The sequence below is a fragment of the Bos mutus genome, chromosome 20 (genome assembly GCF_027580195.1).
Source record: "Bos mutus isolate GX-2022 chromosome 20, NWIPB_WYAK_1.1, whole genome shotgun sequence".
Lineage (NCBI taxonomy): Eukaryota > Metazoa > Chordata > Mammalia > Artiodactyla > Bovidae > Bos > Bos mutus.
In genome coordinates, this window is record NC_091636.1 from 7,065,171 (window position 1) to 7,090,284 (window position 25,114).

Here is a 25,114-nt window from a genome sequence, read left to right on the forward strand (position 1 = left end):
ATCAGTTGTAAACACTAGGTTGGCTGCAGGTACCAGAGTTTGGCAAAAATCAACAAAAGCATTTGGTGAAAGTCAATTGGCTAGATGAAGCTTACAATAAAGAATATTGTATATATTTTTATTTTTTGAAACTTGTGTACCACATACCTATTTATAAGTAAAAACTCCTGTATTTACACACACACACTTTTTTTAAAAAACCTAAAGTTGGTTTATTTAAGTATAAAATCGACAATATTCTAAGATTGGGAAGAGTAATACAAATATATATGTATAATTATACATATATAATTGTATATATCATTTCAGTGGATAAGAAAGTAATGACTTAGACCTACAGCTATTAAAAAGGTAATAAAAAGATAATAAACTATATTAAAGGTAATAAAATAGTGTTATGCATAATTTTATAACTATATATTCCCAAGAATGATATAGGCTGAGATTTTAAAATTTATAGTAAAGATTTACATCTATTGAAATTGAAACAAAAAAGCATTCTTTCAGAAAAGTTCATAGTTTTACTAGTGAATTTTCCTAAATAGTTAAGGGAAAAATGAAACACCATTTTTACATGAATCTTTTTTGAGAATAGGAAAAAGGAGCATTCTCTAATCTATTAATTTTTTAACTTATTTTGTATTGTGTATAGTTAATTAACAATGTTGTGGTAGTGTTAGGTGAACAGTGAAGGGACTCGGCCATACATACACGTTTCCATTTTCCCCCCAACTCGCCTCCCATCCAGGCACACACACCTGTTTTTATCCTGGGAGGCTGGTGGTTAAAGACTTAGCAGCACAGCTTTAGCTTTACGTCTCCTGTTTTATTTCTCTGGGAAAGCGGTGCATACTTTCTTACAGTCCCTGGAAAGGCACTTGAAGGAAAATGCTTGTGCTGTAGGTTCATGGCAGGAAAACCTTTAGATGTGGTCTTTGCAAATATTATGAGCCCAAGTCCTCTGTATCATCTACCTGTAGCCAGGTAACTCCTTCAGTCTCCTGGTTTGGTTGTTTTCTATTCAGATATTTGCATTTCATTACCTTTGGACTTGGCTTCCTTCTGCCCACCTGAAAACCTAGGCCGCCTTCATTCTAGGGGTTTCTTGTGTGCTAAGGGGCAAGTGATGCCTAATAGGGAAGGGAGCCTAGGCTGTTCATGCAGTGGGGAGAAATTAAGGGGTTTAGTTGGAACTTTAAGTAATCTGAAGAAGCATTAGTCCAGGGGAATGTTCAGACTTTGTAAGGAGAAGTTGATGTTATGTGTTTGGGTTCTTTGGAGTTGGCATTGATGAGGTGGTTGAAAGAACCTGCTATATGAAAGGCTATTTAAGCCAATGTTCTTGCCTGGATAGTCCTGTAAGAAAGTATTTTCCTAGGAAGTAGATACTCATTAATGAAAGTGATAGATAACCTTAGTGTTGCCTTTTTTTAAATTGAGGAATAATTGACATATAATATTATACTAGTTTCAGATATACAACATAATGATTTGATATATACATATATATATTGCAAAATGATCGCTGCAAAAAGTCTATATAACATTTGTCACCATACATAAATTTTGTTTTTCTTTTATGAGGACTTTTAAGATCTACTCTCTTGGCACCTTTCAGATCTGCAATATAGCTTTGTTATTAACTGTAGTCAGCATGCTGTGCATTCCATCCCCAGGACTTACTCATTTTATACTGGGAAGTTTGTACCTTTTGATGCCATTCACCCGTTCTTCCCACCCCTTACCTCCTGCCTCTGGCAGTCACCAATTTGTTCTCTGTGTCTATGAGCTTCTTTGTTTGTTTAGATTCCACATATAAGTGAGATCATATGGTATTTGTCTGTCTCTGTCTGGCTTATTTCACTTAGCATAATGCCCTAAAGGTCCATTCATGTTGTTCCAGTGACAAGATTTCCTTCTTTCGTGTAGCCAAGTAATATTTAATTGTGGGCTTTATTGGATTATTTCTCAAAGGTCTGTCATGCTTTAATTTTTCTTTGACTTTTATTTCCTGACAGGATTGACAATTGCGAAACGCATCCAGATTTCGGATTTACCTCAGTTAGTTGCTGCTTTCCACAGTTTAGTGGGATTGGCAGCTGTGCTTACATGCATAGCTGAGTACATCATAGAATATCCACATTTCGCTACGGATGCAGCAGCCAACCTTACCAAGATCGTGGCCTACCTCGGTACTTACATTGGTGGGGTGACCTTCAGTGGGTCTCTGGTTGCCTATGGAAAATTGCAGGGTAAGTGATCGAGTGTAACATGGAGGTGAATATCTGTTGTTTAGGGTGTTCAGGGGTCCATTTCAATTTCAGAAAATGGCTTAGTAGTAGAACCTACTAGGCGAAGAGTATTTGTATGACTCTGGGAAACACTGTGGAAGTGTTTTCTCAAGAAAGATGCTTCTCTTTATTGGTCTTTACAAATCTCACAGAGCTTTGAAGCCAAGGCTTCTGGAGACAGCTCATGGAGGAAACTAGTGCACAGAAATTTGCCTACAGGGACTAGTTGATATTTGATGATACATATGAACAAAATGCCATCTTCATAATTTTTGGTTAGACATGCCTGTATAGCATTCACAGAAATGAACTTTGTCGATTTCCCAGAATAGGGAGAGGCTTATTGAATAAATTTGTATGATTAGTATACAGTACTTACTTTGAAAACAAATACACATTTTAGAGGTTTAGTGTGGCAGCTTTGGCAACCATTAAAGCCAATCATGAAAATAGAAGTGGAAGGAAAAAAAAAACAAAACTCTGATAGCTGCTTTCAGTGTTTTCATGAAAACACGAGTCTCTGGAAAAACAGGTTTGTAGTTTAAAAACCTGGTCTTGCCTCTCAGTAATCAAGTCATTAGAATTAAATGGGGAACACCGTGAAACTTAAAAATCACAGGCTTAATGCCTATGATATGTTCTGTCTTTAAAAGCAGCAAACAAGGACCCTTCTCCCTTGGGCTCAGTTGATAGAATCAGAAAAACGAATGGTCTAAGACTCAGTTTTGAAGTTTCAAATAAATAAGGCCACACTTAACTTCTGTCTTGGTCATATGGGGAAGAAAAATCACTTTTCATGATTCCATGACAAAGAGTAATGAACTTGTGTGATCAAAGGAGAGTTAAGCTGAGCCGTACTTTTCCCACCTCCATTAATGCGTATGTGTAAGAACTCTAATATATGTTTTCATGTTTTAGTAGCTGGTGATATGAAGTGCTGTTTTAAGTAGTATGTTTTTATCCTAATATTACATCTTGTAGCTTATGATTAAACGACTTAAGACTGTTTGAGGGGATTTCTTGGGACACGTCTTAGGTTCTGATGGCCCCATCTTCTGCCCTAGGAATCCTGAAGTCCGCCCCTCTCCTGCTCCCTGGGAGGCACCTCCTCAATGCAGGCCTGCTGGCTGGTAGCGTGGGTGGGATCATCCCCTTCATGATGGACCCCAGCTTCACCACTGGCATCACCTGTCTGGGCTCTGTGTCAGCCCTCTCTGCTGTCATGGTAAGAGGTCAGAGACGGAAAGCACGTTCTTAATGAGGAACTAAGTATTTTATTAGGTTACAGTCTAACCTTATTTCTGTCTCTTCAAGACCCCTGATGGAATAAAAATGTTTTAATATGCTGTTATGTGTTCATCTTCGTAGAGTTTGAACAATATAGAAAAGTGTAAGAATAAAATCCCCCTTCTCTTCACTTATTCACTCCTGTCCAGACTGTCACATGTGACACCTTTATCGCTCTGGGGTCTTTTTACTCGATCAGTGTGTTGGTCAATAGGAGTTTAAAGAGCCAAGGGTTTCAGTTCTGTTCGTCAGGTGCCTGCTGTGTGGCAAGCCCTCAAACAAGTGTCAGAGAGACCCTGCCCATTGGTTGCTCTCACATTTGCTGGAAGCTCTGATATTAAGCCAAATAGTCATATAAAGTGAAATGCATTTATCAAACCCTGTGTGTTCAGTAGGGGAGTTCAGAGAAACCTCCTAGGGTAGGTTGGTCTTCTTCTTCCTCTCTGATTATTGCATTTAGTATGTGGGTACATAGAGTATTCTGTGAGTCTGTATGTCACAATTTAGCATTCTGTTATAGCAGTGTATGGCGCTGCTGTATTAGCTCTGTGTTGTTCATGGATTACTTCATGTTTGTCTAGTATACTCTTAGTGTATTCTTCAATGACGAAGTTTATGTTAAAAATTTAAAAAGTCATCTATGGTGCTTAGCCCAAAGTTAGACATATAGTAATGGCTTCAGTTTAGTTCAGTCGCTCAGTCGTGTCCGACTCTTTGCGACCCCATGGACTGCAGCACGCCAGGCTTCCCTGTCCATCACCAACTCCCAGAGCTTGCTCAAACTCATGTCCATCAAGTTGGTGATGCCATCCAACCATCTCATCTTCTGTCGTCCCTTCATTTTATATGATTGTTTGGCTTGATAGCAGAGCTTCCATCAAGTGTGAGAGCAACTAATGGGCAAGGTCTCTTTGACACTTGTTTTATTTTAGAGGGCTTGTCACACAGCAGGCACTGGTGAACAGAACTGAAACCCTTGTCTCTTTAAATTCCTATTGACTGAAACATTGATCCAGTGAGAAGACCCCAGAGCAATAAACGTGTCACGTGACAGTTGGGACAGGAGTGAGTAATTGCTTAGTCACCCAAAACTGTACCCTCAGATTTTCAAACCAAATAAGACTGGGCTTGTATTTGAGTTTTAGCTGCTTCTCTTGGCACCAATAGGACCCTCCCTGCTTATCAGCTAAAGTCATAAAAAATGTAACATCAACTCAGTGCTATTACTTTTTTCCAAGTGTAGACCCCTCTCCAATTTCTGCCTGCTCATGGTTAGTGCCTCTTAGGATTTGGGGATTTTTTTTTGCAGGTGGGAAACATGGTTCAGTGTTTTCACTTTTATATCTGTAGGAGAGTTGGTCTGATAGGGGTCATTCCCAGGCATGGAATTTACATGTAAATATATTAATTGGAAAACTGGAATGATTATGAACCACAGTGCTCAGTGTCAGAGGTTCCTTTGCAATGCGTGAATTTTGAATTCCACTCTGGTTTTTGTCCTAGGGTGTGACTCTGACGGCTGCCATTGGGGGTGCCGACATGCCGGTGGTCATCACTGTGCTGAACAGCTACTCAGGCTGGGCCCTGTGTGCAGAGGGTTTCCTGCTCAACAACAATCTGCTGACCATTGTGGGTGCGCTTATTGGCTCCTCGGGCGCAATCCTGTCCTACATCATGTGTGTGGTAAGGAAGCAGCCAGTGAAGGAGAAGGAAATACTGTTCTGAAAATCAGGACCTGTCTGTTATTTCTTTTATTTGCAGTAGAAATGACCGTGTCAGTTCTTTTTCTCTCTAGCAGAAATATTGGAGTGTTTCGTTTCAATGAATTTTCCAGACTGCTTGTAAAGTACCTGAGTGTAGATAATTTATAAAATTAAATATCAAGACAAAAATCTTCTAACTTCATCTGGTGATTAAAACACTTAAGATTTAATTTTTAATTTTTTCTTTGTGTATTACAGATCTCTGTATTTACTTGTCTGATCATATTGTATATTGTGTGTTAGTTGCTCAGTTGTGTCTGACTCTTTGCGACCCCGTGGGCTGTAGCCCCCCAGGCTCCTCTGTCCATAGGATTTATATTTAATTTTTTTAATCTTCCAAGTGATAGTCTTGCTGCTTATATTAAAAATGCTGTTTAAATACTGTTTTTAGGGTTTCGTACTAATCTATCGTATGGATATTCAAGATTTAATTCCCCCCCCCATGCTTTACCTTTAGTGTTGTTTGATATTTCTTTCTTGTACATAAGTACATTTTTGGCATTTCTGATTTTTGTCTTAGGATGATTCCTAGAAGTGAAAGGGTGTGCTCATTTTTTGGGCTTTGTCTTCTTTTTGTCATGTGGTTTCCAGAAAGCTTACTGCAATTTACACTCTTATCTTGAAGTTTTGTGGTCAGCATGGTTTGAAAAAAAAAAAATTAACAAGACAGATACTTCCTAGCTTCTTTTTTGTTTCGAATTCTCTTCTTAATGGCGAGAAGATAACCTGCAAATATGAAGTTTTGACTAAAGCACTTTTTCAAATGATAGCTATCATTCTCTAAATAATGGTTTTGAATAGCTGTGAAAGGACAAGCATGAAACTGGGTAAAGTCAGGATTGCCTTTATACCGATTGATCCTTCAGGCAGAAAAATGACTCCACCTTCATTCTTTTATTAGAAGTTTAAAAGCCCTTATTTTACAACTCAGAATTTCTCTTATGTTTTAATTTAAAATTGAATGCTAAAATTATCTTTTCATAATAAAAAAATTGGTTTTCTTTGGACATACTTTGAGTACAAAAATTTGAAAGCCTCAGTTCAAAACCAGCTGAGAGGTTTCAAAATATAATCCTTCAAGTTGTTCAAGGAGTTTGGAAAGGTATTTCTTATTGGAAGAGTGTCAGGCTTTGGAGTATTTCTTTTAAAGCAAATGTTTATAAAGCAGCACAATTTATTCAGTTGTATTAGAAATAGTTTTCTTGCTTCATTTGGTAAATCTGAATGACCAGCAGGGGGCAGCAGATTGTCACTAATACTTAAAACTTACTGTGTGTGTGCTCAGTTGAGTCCTCTTTGCGGCCCCACAGACTCTGGCATGCCAGGCTTCTCTGTCTATGGACTTTTCCAGGCAAGAATACTGAAGTGGTTGCCACTTCTTACTACAGGGGATCTTCCTGACTCAGGGATTGAACCTGCATTTCTTGCGTCTCCTGCATTGGCAGGCAGATTCTTTACCCCTAGCACCACCTGGGAAGTCCCACTTAAACTTATGGTTGATGTCAAATACTAATTTTAAAATTAAGTGGGAGGATTTGAATTTTTACAAGGCCAGTGGGGAGAGGAAGGGGGACTTGTATATAGTTCTTGAAAAGTCAGCATGGGTACCTTCTAATCTTTATTCTTTTTCTCTTAAATGGTTTTCCTTGTTGTTCACTCACCCAGTCGTGTCCAACTCTTTGTGACTCCATGGACAGCAGCACACCAGGCCTCTCTTTCCCTCACCATGTCTTGAAGTTTGCCCAAGTTCATGTCCATTGCATCGGTGATGCCATCCAGCCATCTCATCCTTTGACGCCCCTTTCTCCTTATATCCTCAATCTTTCCTAGCATCAGGGACTTTTCCAATGAGTCAGCTGTTCGCATCAGATGACCAGAATACTGGGGCTTCAGCGTCAGTCCTTCCAATGACTATTCAGGGTTAATTTCCCTTAAGATTGACTGGTTTAATCTCCTTGCTGTCCAAGGGACTTTCAGGAATCTTCTCCAGCACCACAGTTGGGTTCTTAAATTTATCAGCAGTATTCCCCAAATTTCTGTGTCTTTTATTTCCTCTTTTTCCCTGTACACTTAGTTTCTTCTGTTGTTATAGTAACTATAATAACTTTTGAAATAGCATTTCTATAGCTTTAACTAGAATAAGGTACAAAAGGCACTTGTTGAAAGTACTCTTTTCTACATGTGTTTTCGCAGTTATATCTATCTCTTTGTTGTTTTTCAGTCACGTCAGGTGGCCAAAGTATTGGAGCTTCAGATTGAGCGTCAGTCCTTCCAATGTACTTCTGCAATTATGTCATCTTTCTCTAAATTTTTATCTGTTCTTTCATATTTATTGACCCGTTTCTGCTGTTCTTTTCTATTTTCACTGCCTCAGGCATGGCATTTACTGTCAGCATACCTCAGATATTTTTTAATACTTGTATTATATATAAGGCTAACAAGGTCTCATAGCTGTCTGTGACCGTAGAAATCACACTAGGTTAGATTGCTACTCTATAATAGCAAATTATAGTAGTTTGGAATCAAGAACAGTTGAAGCTTTAATTTTTTAAAAATATTATTTGATTACAAAAATAAAGGATATTTCATGAAACATCTTTCATTAAAAAAAAAGAAAATAGAAAAGGATAAATAAATATATAAAATAATCTACAATCCCATTACCACTTAACTGTTAACATTAGTCTTAATTCTTACCTTTTTTCATATGTACATGTTTAAATACCTTCTATGTTAACATTTAGTTTTCTTACCAATACATTTTAGTGTCTACGTATTATTATATCACAAAGATATATCATAATTTATTTATCCAAGTCCGTGAGAGTAGTTGTTTTTAACTTTTTTTTTTTTTTTTTTGCTGCAGTGTTCCTCCTTAGGCATCATGGATTATTTTCTTAGCTCAAATTTCTGTGAGTACAATTACTTGACCAAAGGGAGTAAGATTTTTTTGTTTGCTGTAGATATTGATAAGTTGATCTTCAAAGGACATTCCAGTCAAAGCTCCCACCAGTGATGTGTGGGGTGCTTGTTTTACTGCTCACTGTCCATTCCTATGACTTCTTGCAAAACAAACAAGATAACAAAAACACGCCTGCCACGTTTTGTATTTCAAAAGTACAAATTTCCTTTCCTTCTCAATTTTCCTACTCTCTGACTTTTCACATTAATTTTCATTGATTCTTAGCTTTATTATAAGAAATTGCTTATTTCTTATAATAAGCAATTAGTTTTTTATAAGAAATGGTTTCTCCATGGCTTGTGCTTAGCAGCTTAGAGTGGTTCATAATAATAATAAAAGTGAAATAGCTGCTTGTAATTGGATGTAGTATACTATGCTGGGTGCTTTACGAATATTGACTCCTAATTCTCAAACTAGTTCTGGAGGTAGGAAATATTCTCATTTTACAGGGAAGCTATTTTAAGATACCGTTTATGATTTGCCTTTGTGTTTGTGGAGCCTGCCCTCGCACCTGGCACATTCAAGTGAATATAGCAGTTTTAAAATGAATGTTTTATTAGCTTATTTCCCAGTTAGAAATCCTCTTCGAGAAGTTATGGTAGCAGAAATACTACCTCTTATCAATATCTGTTAATATTACTAGTATGTTTACCTTCATAATTTTATCATTTATTGAAGGAAAAATCCAAACCAGAGCAGAGTGGTGGAGTGGTTTTATTATGGGAGAGGGGATGGAATGGACCCTAAGTGTAACCATCATCCTGAAAATTGAATATTTGTTCTGACAAAGAAGTTTTTTGGGTATCCTCTGAGTGTAATTCTTGGTTACATGACACCCAATATTATAAAAACTAGAAAATGTCAAAAGTGTCCAAATAGCCAGTTCAAATAAATGATTTGCTTTATATCCAAAGGTCATAGAGACATTAACCTCTTTATGATTTTATAGTTCATTTACTTGAGATAGTGTCTAAATTAGGGTTTGGGATATAGAGGGCTTACAAAAATGCAACAGCATTCTCAGACTAAATTCTCTGATTTGTGTACTTTGCTGCTTGTTTCCAAATGAAAATAAAGCAGAATGAAGTAAATGAAAGCCAAACCAAAAATAATTTTTTTTTGCCTTGTGATCAACTAATTAGCACCTACAAAGCATTGAAACGAGGGGATGCTAGTCAATGGTATACATGTTATTTTTGCTTTGGTTTTGTTTATTTTATGATCTTCCTTTGTTTTCATATTTATTTCTTAGTTTGCTTAGAATTATGTGAATTAAGGATCTCTTTAATGTAGCATACAATGTTCATTACGGGGCTTAATAACTTAAAAGGGGCAGTCCTGGACAGTGTTGCAAATGCTTTGTCTTGGAACTTGGGAACTCTTCAGGCTGTGAATCAGTGGTCACAGGGTAGTCTCATCAGTCTTAAGCAAGCAAAAAAAATAAATAAATAAAAAAGGAAACAAAACAAAGCCCTAAACCCTAAACGTTTATTGGAAATATGATGTTGCAATGGTAAATTCAGAGATGAAGTTTGATTTAGTTTTTAAGAGACCATGTGGAATTAGTGTAATGGTGATATAATTGAGGATATGTGTTTAACAAGTTGACTTTGTTAAATTACTGTGTGGTTCCCTATTTTTTCTTGTAAGATACCATCGGAAGTGGGTACACACTAATTAAATATTCTCAGAAATTCTTTCCTTCTCCTCTATTCAGCTTTATAGGAAGAAAAGAAGGGCTCCTTTTAAGCCAAGTGAGAGTAAATTGGTCATATTCTTCTACATCCTATTCCTCTGTCATCTGTCTGTTTATAGGGCTATGTGATGGAGGTGATAGAGCCTTTTTGTACATTTCACTAAAAGAAAATTATAGCAGAGATATTTTAGTGTTTGAAATTGTTCTTTGAAACCATTTTTAAGGGCAAAAATTGATAGAACACATTTCTAGTAATTTAGTTTCAAAATCCTGTGATTCAAAACTGGAAAGGATTTGTAAGAATCAGCAGATGTTGAATGTTTGGGAAGTTTCAGATATGGCTGTTTGGATTTTCATTCAACCTTGGATTTAAGTAGAGGAGGTTGTGTTAAGAATTTGAAACTTCATGTTGGATTAGGATGAAGAACTTAAAAGCATCACTTTAATTTTTCTCTGATCCTCTTATCTGTTAGTAATATGCATAAGCATATTCTAAGCTTTATTTTATATGTAATAGTCTTAGACAAATTTACCAGACTCTGGGCTCTGTAAATGTGAATGTCTGATAAATGAGGTTAGGTCAAAGGAACAACTTAAAAATTCTGACTTTTTGATCCACATCTTTGAAACATAAGTGAGGCTCTCCTCTCCTCTTCTCTTTTCCTGCCTTCACTCTGTCCCACTTCAGCAGTTTATGTAAATCTCTCTCCTAAGGTGGTAGCAGGCTGGCCTATCTTTAGATGAGTTTTTTTTTTTTTTCCCCTCTGACGTATTACTTATCACTGAAAGTCTCCAGGTGCTTTTTGCTCTTTAATAATAAAGGATTGTCTTTTTTTAAAAAGTATAGTTTGACACTTGTATAGCTTTAAAATAGTATAAATGATGGATCAATGATATGTTTATTCAAACCCTTAAAATAAGGTTTAATTGTTTGGAATTTTTTTATGAAATGATATCAGTTTTGATCATTTAGGATGACTACTTTGATCATGTATAGTGTTCTGAAAAAGCTTTTGATTACTAAAAACATCCAGCTTCTGGTCTTTTATTTCTGTCATTATTTTTTTTACCACCACACCTCTCGAGATCTGCAGACAGTTTTCAAATCCGTTATTGTCACATGGTCCAGGTGTGTTTGTATGGTACATTGTTCAGTTCAGTCGCTCAGTTGTGTCCGACTCTTTGCAATCCCATGAACCGCAGCACTCCAGGTTGGATGATTGTAAATGAGCATCCAATAAATGCCTCCTGCTTACTTTTTCCTTAGATGGTTTTACTAGTTAAAAGGTGGGTATAAATTTTAGTGAAGCAGGGTATAAACTTACTCATTTACCTTTTGGAAGTGAACTGTTTAAAAAGGCTAATGATGAATCCAGTCACTTCTGTTCTTGCTTCTTGGAGCTGTAGGTGCTTTGAAAAGTGTCAACTCCTTCACTTTTTTTTTCTTGACGGCAGAGGGCAGCAGACTTCTAAATGATAGGGGTCTCTATCCTTTGATTCTTCCCTGTTGCCTCTTGACAGCTTGAACTTGTAGCAGAGTTCACGTGAGATATTGGTAGGTAGAGTCACCTTGTAAAATTTCTATAGCCTTCATTCTCTTTTACTCAGGTGAAATACATGCCAATATGGAGATAGAACTTGCTTAGTCAGTAGACAGATAAGAATGACTAGATCAGAGTTTTTAGGCCTTCTCTGGTGGCTCAGATGGTAAAGAATCTGCCTACAATGACGGAGACCCAGGTTTGATACCTGGGTCAGGAAGATGCCATGGAGAAGGGAATGGCTACCCACTCCAGTATTCTTGCCTGGAGAATTCCATGGGCAGAGGAGCCTGATGGGCTACAGTTCATGTCGTTGCTAAGAGTTGGACATGACTGAGCAACTAGCACTTTTTAAATATATATGTTAAAGTCACTGGTAATTTTCCATTAAATGCCTTTCTAAAATTTATTTTTGTGGAAAATATATCAGTGTGAAGTTGATTTTGTAGAAAACAATGATGTGATTTCCCAGATGTCTTTTTATCATTTAAGTTTTTGAAATAATTTTCAGACACTCGATCAAATTTATTTGGTTAAAATGTTTTAGGTGATCAAGTAAACGTCTTTAATTGACTCTGACTATCGTATTCACAGAAAATTTATGTGGATTAAATTTTCACAGCTGATAATTTTGCTCTCCAGGCAATGAATCGCTCCCTGGCTAATGTGATTCTTGGAGGCTATGGTACCACTTCAACAGCTGGTGGAAAACCCATGGAAATTTCTGGCACGCATACAGAAATCAACCTTGACAATGCAATTGACATGATTCGAGAAGCTAATAGCATTATTATTACTCCAGGTAAAAAACCAAAACCTGAAAGCAAACAACCTGTAATCACTTAAAGTAATTTCTTGTAATAGGAAAAATCAAATTGGAACTTACTCATTTTTGAAAATATAATGGAAATTTAGAAGCAACCCTGTGATTACTAAGTGAATAGTTCTGGAATTCTTGGCTTAGGTTAATAGTTTGGGAATCATATAGAGATTTTATAAATTGAGGTAGTAGATTCTACCTGTGTTTTTCTGTGATTCAGTACAAAATGTTTAAATCATCGTTGAGTCTTGGTTATTTTTTTTCTCATTGATAAATTTTGGGCCTATGTCAGGATTAGATAGTATATGAAAGTGTTCAACTCACTCAGTAAAGGTTGGTAAATGTTAATATCTTTCTTTCTAAAAGTAAATATTTAAAAAAATCATTGAAAATCATGTGATTTCCAACAAGATGAGGTAACAAGTCCAGTAGAAAGGACTTGGTCTAGAAGTCAAAACACCTTACTTCTGTTTTTCATTTTGCCTCTAATAATTGACATGTGGCCCAAGTCAGTTCGTCTCCCCAAGCTTCAATTTCCTGAGGCTTAGCCCAGTACTTCTTTACTTATCAAAGAATGCCATTGCATTTATTACAGGCAATAAGTACATTGATTTCAGATTAGAATTTTAACTCTATCATGCTATCATAGAAGTTTTCTATAAAGAAATCAATTGATTTTGTCATGTGGGTAGTTTTTTGGTTGACTATGTGAAAGTGAAAGAAAGTGAAGTCGCTCAGTCGTGTCCTACTCTTTGCGATCCCGTGGACTGTAGCCTACCAGGCTTCTCCATCTGTGGGATTCTCCAGGCAAGAATACTGGAGTGGGTTACCATTTCCTTCTCCAGGAAGGATATCTTCCCGACCCAGGGATCGAACCCGGGTCTCCGGCACTGGAGGCAGATGCTGTAAACAACAAACATTAGCAGAATTGAAACTTCAGGTGACAGTCTTCTCAAGTGGGGGCAGCATTATTTTTCTCTCAGTATTTGAAACACATGGATTTGGGGATTTGGCTTCTCAAAGATGGAGCTGCTACTGTCAGCTAGCGTGTGTGCGAGCAGGTAAACCAAATATGCTATAAGCCTCGGACCTTCCTGCAGCATGGGTTGTCCCAGCCAGAGTGCATTGGTGTTACCTGTTGAGAAGCATTGTCCTGGGGTGTGCAAGTGGAGAGTAAAGGACATACTCTCTTCCTTTTAGGCATTTTCCATCTAGTGGAGAAGTCAGATCAGTAAATAATGCAAGATGGGTTATGATAAGAGCTGCACTGGACAGTGTAGGCACGTTTCTATCATGGGGAACCTAAGGATTGTTGGGAAGTCAGGATTTGTGTTGGACTCCAGAGGGTGGATGGTATTGGGGTGGGGGAGGTAGGGGGAATACCTCGAGCAGAGATCGGTCTTTGAAAAAATGAGGGTAGGAAAGTGGGGATAGATAATGAGATTCACTGGAAAGGGTGGAGGGACAGAACACAGGGGTTGAAGGAAAAGGGAAATGATTGATGTTTTTGGTCATACTTGAAAGAACATCAGAACTATGGAGCACTTTTTTTTTTTTTGGAAGAGGGGGAAAAATCTTAAGTTCTTATTTGGAAACATTAAGTTTGCAGTGTAGCTGGGACAGTAGACAGGCTGAACTGGAGCTCAGTGTTGGCTGGAGCGTGGAGGCAGATTGGGAGCTGTCAGGCAGTTGTTCGGGCTTCCCTGGTATCTCAGACAGTAAAGAATCTGCCTGCAATGCAGGAGACCTGGGTTCGATCCCTGGGTCGAGAAGATCCCCTAAAGGGCATGGCTACCTGCTCCAGTATTCTTGGCTGGAGAATTCCATGGTCAGGGGAACCTGGCGGGCTACAGTCCATGGAGTTGCAAACAGTTGGACGTGACTGACTGACTACTTTGTAACTTTCAGGAGATTATTGAAGCTGTGGGATGGGCTGAGGTTTTCCAGGGAGAGAGTGAGGCGCAAAGTTAAAGCCCTGGGGAGACTCGGGATTTAAGAGCGGGAGTACAGAAGGAAAAGATCTGTTCAAGGAAATCGAGGAAGAAAGTAGGGACGGCAGTGATCTCAAAGCCCAGTAGGGTGACAGTTTGAAAACATTTACGTGAGAGCGGGCGAGAGTGTATGCACTGTGCATGTGTGTGTGATGTGGGAGGGAGTGCCCAGCACTGTTAGACACCGTAGGGGACTGAGGAGGGACCATGAGATTTTGAATTTGAAATTTAGGCCAGTATTTTTTAAAGTCCATATTTGTCAGTTTTTTGTTTTCACTTCTAGTCCTGTTACCTGATTGCCCTTTTTGGCATAAAAATATGTTTCAATCAAGAGAGAAGTTGTAGTTCATACAATTTGAAATAAAACCACATTCTTCTGTATTCTCAATGCTCCTGTAGGCTACGGGCTCTGTGCAGCCAAAGCTCAGTACCCCATTGCTGATTTGGTGAAGATGCTCTCTGAACAAGGCAAAAAAGTCAGGTAAGTGCTTGCCGTGCATGTGTGAAAGGAAAGGAAGAGCGATGGCTTCTTTCAGGTGCCTGTTTCTTCAAGTGGGGTTTTACCTGTGGTACTAGGTAGAGAAGTTGTGAAAGACCCTGTTCTAGCCTTAGTCTTACTTCCTAGTTTTCACTGTCTCTAATAGCATCCAACTTCAATATAGTCTCATTTTAGAAACGGAAATTCTTATGGTACTGCATTCCAGGATACTTATCAATAGGGAAAAATGGATCCTGGTTTCTCTGTGGTTTGACTTGGGGAAGGAGGTCATCAAGGCATCTGAGTCCCATCAAGCTGTGTCTTTTGGGTTTCTGTTGTTCACACAGAAGGAGAACATCTCAAACAGGGGGTCTCCGAAGGGTGTGAGCCCAAGTGGTGAACCCGTGACTGGCTGATGGATTTAGCTCTCACACTCAGGCTAGAAAAGACTGCAGAAAACTTTCTTTTTCTGTGTATAAGATAGATAATAAAGCCATACACTTTTTGGACTGTGAATTAGAACAGCTCCTGTTACTGCTATGTGCTACTTGGGCCCTGGATTCTGCTCTTGGGTGGATGGTTATTAAGCAGAATGTGAAGTCAAGGACTCTGCATTTCTAGATTATTCCCCCGACCTTGGATAAAGGGTTTGTGGTATGTGAAAATGGGGTCAGGGTGGTGAGCCCTTGCAGTGCTTCATGTCTGTCCTGTGTACCTTTGGGTCCGCCTTCTGGAACTCTGCTGTCTGGAGGCAGTTAAGGGGCCGGCTGGAGTTGTCCCTGGGAGCATAGCTGCTGCGTGTTGTGTGGGGAGACTGGTTCACTAGCAGTTTCACTGACAAGGAAGTCAGAGCAACAGGATAACTCCATTGTTAAATAAGATTGGTTCATTTACCAAGATGTCATTGCATATTGACAAAATTATTTATGTCTGTTAATAAAATTCCTTTGAGATATCAATCTTACACTTTTGCCTGGAGGAAGATGATAAGAAAGTGAGCCAAACAGAGGGCCTAGAATTAATCAGACTATCTGTGCAGACTCGATGCAGAGTCCGAATCTTTAGCTCGAATGTTGCCTCTATGAACAGCAGTAGAACAGTCTTAGGTGATTAAATCAAAGGGTTATCTAAAAAGTTTTAACGTCAGCTGCATTTTCTTTCTTTCTTCCCACCCTTTTTTCCTTCTCTCAATCTTTTTCTCACTCTCCACCTTCCTGGGATCTATAGTGAGCCTGTGCTTTTTGAATACACAGAATTAAAATACTATTTTACGATAGGTCCAGCATTTCTGTCATGTAGATGGCTTCCATGTTTAGTAAAGTCTAAGATGAATCGATAGAAGATGAGAAAAGGCATCGTCTTTGTTTTTTAATTTTCACATGAGAGGTCTCATTTTGGTAGCTTATTTTTCTTTTCATAGAGTGTATTAAATGGGGCTTCCCTTTTAGTAGTCTTTGCCACTTAAAGCATTTGCAGACCTACAAGTGGAAAGGATGTGTTACAGAATCTTTTATGATTTTCCTAAAAAGAAATTTTTTCTCTTTATTTGATCCACATGTAAAAATGTAAAATGTATTAGCGATGCCTTCTGTCACCACATGTTTAGGAGATGAGTGGCAATCATAATAAAACAGAAAGATGGCTTTAATGTCTTAGTTATTCTTAGGGAAAGGAATGATTAATTCGACATAACCTCTCTTGTTACCCACTGGTCAGCCCAGGTTGTGGGTGCAAGGATGGGAAGCTTGACAGAAGGCAGGATGTGAAAGGGAAGGAATTAAGAGAGATGAGAAAAAAAATCAGGGATAAAGAAAAGGGATAAGACAAAGGAAATTTTAGCTTCTGACCTCATTTAAAATTTGAATTTTATCCATGAAGACATAATATAAAGTGCTATTTTAGGAGGATTTCTGTCACACTGCATTGAAAAAGTAACTATTTGACTTAAGATTTCTGGCAGGTATTTAGTTAAACATGTATGAATAGTTTCTCAGTCATAATTTTTTTTTTAATTGAAATAATTTTGGGACTTGCCTGGCAGTCCAGTGGTTAGGAATCTATACTTCCACTGCAGGGGACCCGAATTTGATCCTTGGTTGGGGAGCTAATCCTGCAAGCCACATGGCACAGCCTCCCATGGCACAGCGCCCCCCAAGAAGAAGTAGTTTTGTGACCAGGACATCAGGCTTTTCATGAGCGTTTTTAATCGTTGTGTATAATCATCAATTTTTATAATAATTTGTTAATAGTAAATGCTAATAATTTATTATGTGAATGATATTATTTGTCAGCCTAATTTCTACTTGTGAGTTAGGAAGAGTTAGCCACTTATATTGATTACTCTGTTTCATATTAAAGATGGAATTATATATTAATATGTTCAAATTTTTTCTTTTTTTACTATAATGAATTTTCAACATGGGCTTTGTAGTAAGTTATGTAAGTCTCATATTTGTATTAAATGAAAGAGAGCTATTCTTGCTAACATGACAGTAGATTATCATATTTTTCCTTTCTGGCTTCCACGGGAGTTTTTTTATATTTTTTTTAATTTTAAAGGGAATCATAGCAACTTTGTTGATTGTGCTTTGTGTGCATCATCATCTTTCTGTAGCAGAAATGCAGATTTTCTTTACGAAGTTAGGTGTTGGCTTTTTCTTAAGAGGCACATGTCTGTTTGAACAAGAGATGGCTGCAGCGGTTACCTCGTATTTTAATGAAATAAATCTGTATTTACAGTTGGCGGTAATTTGGTCCTTTCATCACTCTGGAGCTCCCACGGTGTTCATTGAGCACAGCTGCTGGGCCTCTGCTGTTAGTAGATCTTTGTGCCTCAGGACCCCGGCATGCCTCACATCCAGATGTGGTGACATATTCTCACACATTCCTCATGGAAATGTGCCAGTGTGGACATACGATTGTCATCAATTAGTTATGCCCAAGTGGTGCCAAGAAAAATTGCATCTGTCATACAGTCTGTCTGGCTTCACGGCCCATGATTGATTTAGAGACATTCCTGTTTTCCTTTACTTTGGCCATAGTCATAACATGCTCACAGAGACCTGAGGTTATATAATGAAGCACATGACATTTCATGAAAAGAGCTCGTTTCAGAATGTCCTGGAAGTTCACTGACGTAGCCATCTTTACTGGCCAGGATATTGTTGCTTCCTGGGCACCCAGATACCTAATTTATGCTTGATCTCTGAAAGCATTTTATTATAAAAATCTTATGATACAAGAGCACAGACATTTTTTTCTCTTCGTTTTCCAGTCTTTGGGTCAATACAAGCTTTTCATTATAAAGTTGAGGTAGTGTTTCCAACAAATAATCCTTAGAAAGACATATTTTTTTTTCTTTTTGCAATTAATTAATCACTGCTTGATTTTCTTTGTATAAAACATTATTGCTTTAAAATTTGTCAACTTTGATTGGCTAACTGATGTTATATATGGCTTTCCTATTAATGTTCAACTCTGTCTTTCTATAAATAATTTGCTGATAGAAATTTACTTCTAGGTGCTGAGAATACAAGAATGCAGAAGCTCATTTCCCACTCTCAAAAGTTTATAGATAGAGAACAAATTGATCAGCAAATGAACGAGTGAATGAATTCCATTTAATGTACCAGTATGCTAAGAAGAGTGGAGCAGGAGGAGGGCAGGAAGGCAAAGGACAAGAGCAGATAGCTGTCAAGGGAATATTTTAAACCTTTTGTCCTACTCATAACATGAAACTTTTTTGCAGGTTTTAAAAAATAAATATTTAATTATTTTTTTCATCTTCTGTCTAAACATATCTAGCTGCCAATGGTATTTACAGTTTAATAGTGTTTTACAGTCTTGTGTGACATGACTGTAAGTTTAAATGTATGTTATTTTTGCTAGGAAATCTATTCTCTGAAGATACTTGAAGATGAAATATTTTGTTGATCTAACTGGATTTTCCCGTTTTTCATGGATTAAATGCAGTCTAAATAAACAGAGTTCAGCTATCTTGGATTTGTTATATTTTGGGGTGCAGGAAAATCTAAGACATGCAGATTTGTTAAGTAATAAAGATATGTGCTTCTGAAGAGAACAGAGGTTAGGCCAGATAAAAAGATCCAGTGTAGCAGTTGAGGAAGGAAATAGATATTTTTTATGAGTTTCTTGCCAGCTTTGCATTACTTTCTTATTAGCCGTGACTATTCATGTCAGTGACCATTTCACTGTGTGAATAATTACACAGTACTTGGTGCCAGGCACTGTTGTAGGTTCTGAGAATACACCAGCGGATACAAAGATCAAAATTCCTGACCCATGTGGAGTTGACATTTAAGGAGAACTTAGTTAAAAGGTGTTGAGATATTCTGAATTGACACTTACAACCCTATTATGTTTTCAGTTCAGCCACTGGTTGAAATGATGAAGAACAGCAGGAGCCTTGATCATTATTTCACAGTTTCCACTGGCGCTCTTTGGTGATGAATTAGCCAGTGCTTCTGGTGTTCTGAAAGAATATGCTGTGTTTTTGTGCACTGAGCCTGCCTTCTTATAAAACATGGTGACAGGAGGATGGGTGATGGGAATTATTTGTGTAATTAGTCAAATGAGTGAAACTTTTGGTAGAAGAGAGGAAAACCAGTGTGTGTGCATTCTCTTATATCTCTGGTCAACCTGTTGTATAAAATTTCTAGGAATCTCTCAGATCAAAGGTGTCCTAGAAAAGGGCCATCATCCTTCCAGACTCTTGACTGTTGATTAGATTGCCTCTGACTGCGTGCTGTCCACAGCGTATTGATATAGTGGAAAGAACAGAAGACTCTGTTAAAGGCTGTGATGTAGGTGTTTATAAAGCCCCTCCCAGCCATGCTGTTCTAGGACTCATTCCTTGGAAATGATGATCACAGGCATTCCAGTGGTCAAGGGGAGAAACTCTCGCTATTGATGGAAACCAGTGCCTCTGACCATCAGAGTGATGTTTGGCTTCTAGGTCTATTATTAATTATTATAGAGATTTGAGCTGATTTTTGTCAATGAGGTTCATGTAAACATGGCAGAGGAGAAGTAAATAGAAACCCTCTTGTCATTTCATGTTCAAATTCTTCAGTATCTTGTTAATACTTTCCATTTCATGCTATTTACTAGCCATTGCATTTCAAGAGTCACTCAGCATCATTAAAATTATTCAGTCAGAAATAAGAAATTATGAATAATTTTCACTATTTCTCTCCAGTGTGCAAGCATATATATTCTAGAACTTTATCTGCAAATAGAATTTCAGTTTTCCCCCCAATATCATTCTTCATAGTCTTAGTAGCTATTTTGAAATAGAAACCATGTCAGTAGTCATACAGCTGCTGTTCTTGACTGCACTGGATTTGGTTCAGTGAAGGAAAAGGCAGATTTGGGCACAATTTATAATAATCTCATTGGAGTGGAAAAGGAAGTGTTGGGACAGTTTCTGCACTGACATTCGCACCAGTCATCTGACCTGGTCCTGTTTAGATGGCTTCTTGTTTTTTTTGGGGTGGCCCCGGTGTCACGGGCCACCTAAACACATGGTACATGTGGCCATAGCATCCTGTCAAACGTTTCTTCACTCATACTCGTAGAACAGGTTCTGTTGTTCTGTAATAGGAAAACTGCCCCTGGGACACTCTTGTAAGCCCTTTAACATTCATTATTTTTTCCTGAAGAAGGGGAGGCCGTGGATGAATACCAGATTCAGATCAGAGTTCAGCCTTTATTGACCTTCAAAAAAAAAAAAAGAGAAAAGTACTTAGTGTTCTCCAATTCTGGCAGTTGGAAAGTTCGAGGAAATTAGAATTTTCTTTTTCATTGAGAATTGTGAGTGGGTTTATCTGAACCATTACTTCTGAAAAGGACTCACAGTTTCAAAAAGTTGGGTTTCTATCCTTTTGCTAAGAAGACTTGCCTAAACATCGACTCCACAACCTTTCTCATTAATCAGTTTTTGTGGATGACAGCTGCATTGCCGGGCAGATTTTTTTTTTCCTCTTTGTTTCCACGCTTCTCTTTTGATGGATGTACTAACCCCACACAGCTGGTCCCAGCCTTTTCACCAGGAAGGATACTGTGTGTGACATTTAGTCTGCTTCGTATTTTATAAGATTTTACTTCAAAATGCATTTACTAAAATTATTTCTTTTAAAAAAATAAGTTTTCCTTGTGCTTTTAATAGGTGACCTGTAGCTGTCAATCAGAAGTTCTGGTCAGAATGTGATAAACCAAAGAACCCTGTCTTTCCAGATCCTGTCATATTTTTCAAAGGTTAAAATTAATTAAAATATTTAATTAAATAAAATAAACAAACATTTAATTAAAAATATTGAAAATAATAGCAAATCTTTTTATTACCTCCATGAACCTTCCTCAGAATGGAGCATTGCTACATGCAAACATAAAATACAAAGGTTCTTTGGGCGTACCTCCTAGCAGGGATTCTGTTACATCTGTAGTGAAATTCCCAGTCTGTTTTGTGACAGAACACAGTGTACATGTAATTGTTGTTACTCTAAAAGCGTCCTGCCTTAGGAAGCATTGTATTAGAGAGACTTGAAAGTCAATTTTAACTCTTAAACTTTTATTGATTTATAGATATTTATGGTTAAAAACAGGAAGAATAAGTAGGCTTTTTATTTTCCCTTTGTTATATATCTTTTCCTGAGTTAATTTGTCAGCCACCTAGGAGCTGAGAATGATACATTTAGGAAAATTGTGCAATGATGTTATTGGGAAGGCAGAATTTCAAAATGCTATCAGCATACATTGTTCTGTGTAAAGTTCAATTTTAAAATATGAAACAGTAAAAGAAAGGATATTAACCCTTTGAACATCTTGGGTATGAGAATAAATTTTGCGTCAGTCAGTTCAGTTCAGTCGCTTAGTCATGTCCGACTCTTTGCGACCCCGTGATTCACAGCACGCCAGGCCTCCCTGTCCATCACCAACTCCGGGAGTTTACGCAAACTCATGTCCATCGAGTCGGTGATGCCATCCAGCCATCTCATCCTCTGTCGTCCCCTTCTCTTCCTGCCCCCAATCTCTCCCAGCATCAGGATCTTTTCCAATGAGTCAGCTCTTCGCAGGAGGTGGCCAAAGTATTGGAGTTTCAGCTTCAACATCAGTCCTTCCAATGAACACCCAGGACTGATCTCCTTTAGGATGGACTGGTTGGATCTGCTTGCAGTCCAAGGGACTCTCAAGAGTCTTCTCCACCACCACAGTTCAAAAGCATCAATTCTTCGGTGCTCAGCTTTCTTCACAGTCCAATTCTAATATCCGTACATGACCACTGGAAAAACCATAGCCTGGACTAGACAGACCTTTGTTGGCAAGGTAATATCTCTGCTTTTCAATATGCTATCTAGGTTGGTCATAACTTTCCTTCCAAGGAGTAAGCATCTTTTAATTTCATAGTGTCTCACAAAACATATAACCAAATAGTTGAAGGTTGTAAAAAGATTTTTTAAAATCTGGAGATCCTTTTCAGTATTTGCAATAAGAGGCTGCAAAGTGGAGAAAACACACTAAATACTTCAGAACGGGGCCCAGTTGTCTCTGTAGTTCCTTTGTCTTGGTACTGAGTTGGGATACTTGGCTCTTCATCATGTTTTATTGCTAAACTAAATCCGGATGTTTCCGTAATGCAAGCAGGGAAATGTAGTTTATTTAAACGTTGTGGTAGGATCCATGTAGTGAATGGTTTACACTCTGTAAAAGTCAATAACTGTTGTGATACTCTGTGATCAGGACGTATTGTCCCCATGGCCCTTGATCATGGGAACTCATGTTGTTCCCTTTAGCACATGTGATGTCTGACATCTAATTTGAAGTTGCAGAAAAACTCTAAGAATGGGACTTATATCATCGTGTGTTACTTTGGCCACCTGATGCAGAGAGCTCACTCTTTGGAAAAGACTCTGATGCTGGGAAAGATTGAAGGTGAAAGGAGAAGGGGCCTGCAAAGGATGAAGTGGTTAGATAGCATCACCGACTCAATGGACAAGAATTTGAGCAAACTCTGGGAAATAGTGAAGGACAGGAAAGCCTGGTGACTGAACAATAGCAACAATTGTAAAAGAGGCTTAAAATTCATAGTTTTTAAAAATTGCTCTTTTACTAAATTTAACTATTTTACATGGAATTTATGAATAGCTTCTATGTGCACTTTTATTTGTTTTTATTCTTTCTTGGTTGATTAAAAGGCTCTGAAGATCAGCTGTTTCATTTAAGTGTATTGTTCCACCTTTTTGGAACTGTGCCTGGGTCTGTTTTTAACTAGTGATGGAGGCCTTAGTTTTTATTATATAAAGTTACACAAAAGACTTTATTGTTTTTATGCTTGAGAGAGGAAAATAGCAAAAAGTGTTTAACTTTTTCTTAAATTATCTTCAAGATAATTGAGAAGATTACCTTGACTTGTCAGTGACATTTGTTGTATCTTCCAGTTAAGGAAACAGTACTTTTTTGCCTTAATAGTATGTATAGAAGAGTTAAATGTGGCCTTTTGAAATTTGACACTATTATAATAATTTGAATAATAGCCACGACCAAGTGATCAACGAGTCCAGTGGTCACAATTATTGACCTCAGTCTATATTGATGATATAATTTCTCTAGCTTTTGCGTGTAATTGCAAGTACAAAGAATTTCTGGCTTTTATTGTACCATATTGATATTTATTGGGATTTCAAGGTAAAAATTAGAAAACCAGTTTAGAAGATGCTGACAAATCAACATTTGTTTTAATGTGAAAATATCCCTTTCTTTTTATATAAATGATCATTAAAAATGTGCATTTATTTGAACAATACAGATGAGCATTTATATCACAAAAATATGTCTCAGTGGGGTATTATAATTGCAGGTTACATTCATTAAGGACTTAGGTGTGCCAGGCATTGGTCTAAAGTACTTTGTATAAAATGCTCTTTACATGAATTATCTCCCTTAAATGTCACAGTAATCCTCTGAAAAGGCTTTATTATCACTCCTATAGTACACAGGAGCAAAGGGACGCACACAGAGGCAAATTGTCTGAATGTTTTGAACCCAGGCAGTGGCACCCTAGAGCTTTTAGCTGCTACTCTTTACTACTTCTCTGAAATCTTTTTTTCAAAAGAGATATAACAAGTTTGCACTTTATTGAATCAGTGCACTTTATTGGGCACGCTATGTTCCTTAAAACCCTTTCCTCCCCTCCCTACGTCCCTTCTGTCCTTACTTCCCTCTCTTTATTTGAGTTGCTCTACTAGAGTGCCAGGTACTTTGGGAACTGGTAAATAGGACACAGTCCCTGTTCTCAAGTTGCTGCCGGTTTGGAAAGCACAGTCATCAGCCAGTTCCTATAATGCAGTGCTTTGTAAGGAGAAGGAGCGTGAAGAGTGAGTTCTGGGGGCCTGGACGATTTTCCTGTGATCTCATTTTAGTAGTTATTCCTCTTCTGTAAAGTTAGGTTGTGGACAGGGACAGCTGATCCTGTTTTGTTAATAAGTAAGTGTACAATCAAGATAATTTTTGCGGTTTAAAGGGGAGAACCAAAAGGCTGGTAGGCTTTGCATTTCTGAATTCTGGATATTCTTCATGTGATGATGGAACATTGATGAACTTTAGCCATCAGTTCCTGGAAATTGCTGGTCATGGGCAACCAATGTCTGATATAATTAGCTTTAATCCATACTTTGAAGATTAGCCAGTTGCATAGGCCAGAATTATTATAAATTCACATTGACTCATCAACGTGCTCATATATATTCCTACAAATTTAGTGCGTTCTGTCATTTCTCTCAAAACATTGGCATTCTCTTGTAATAGCCTTCGGGTGTTTCTCTCCAACTTTAGAGTCTTAAAATTTAGTATAATAAATTGTTATACAAACAGATATAAAGTGAGCTGTCCTTTGGGATATTCAGCATAACATGCTGGTTAGCTATTTACCCCTCACAACTAGCTCAGCAGAAACGTTGTCTTTATGCAGTCTGCAGATAATCAAATACTACAATAATAACAAATACATTTGGAGGTCTTTAACTTCTAATTTGGTCCAGGACACCTCAGTTAAAACATGAAGATGATAGCCAGATGGATTAAAGATAAGCAAAGGCAGTAAAATTTTACAAAATCACTGGAATCAGGGAGGGATGCAGAAGCAAATCACAAAATACAAAAGTAAATCACAAAGTGTATACTGACTTATTCAGCTAGAATGGAATCCCTGGTTCATGGAATTTTAGGACTGGAAAGGGAGTTTGGGTAAGCTGATTAATGACCCCCAAAG

General features: G+C 37.8%; 1 protein-coding gene across 5 annotated transcripts in view; it reads left to right on the plus strand.

Annotated features, from left to right (window-relative positions):
• The window catches only part of NNT (nicotinamide nucleotide transhydrogenase), a 92,306-nt gene that overhangs the window by 55,097 nt on the left and 12,095 nt on the right, over positions 1-25,114 (plus strand). For all 5 annotated transcript variants that reach the window (XM_070357464.1, XM_005894858.3, XM_070357465.1 and 2 more), the window contains 5 exons: positions 2,019-2,252; positions 3,356-3,516; positions 5,082-5,261; positions 12,183-12,342; positions 14,751-14,832. In XM_070357464.1, coding sequence (XP_070213565.1) covers positions 2,019-2,252; positions 3,356-3,516; positions 5,082-5,261; positions 12,183-12,342; positions 14,751-14,832 — 817 coding nt within the window. The remainder of the gene's footprint in view (positions 1-2,018; positions 2,253-3,355; positions 3,517-5,081; positions 5,262-12,182; positions 12,343-14,750; positions 14,833-25,114) is intronic.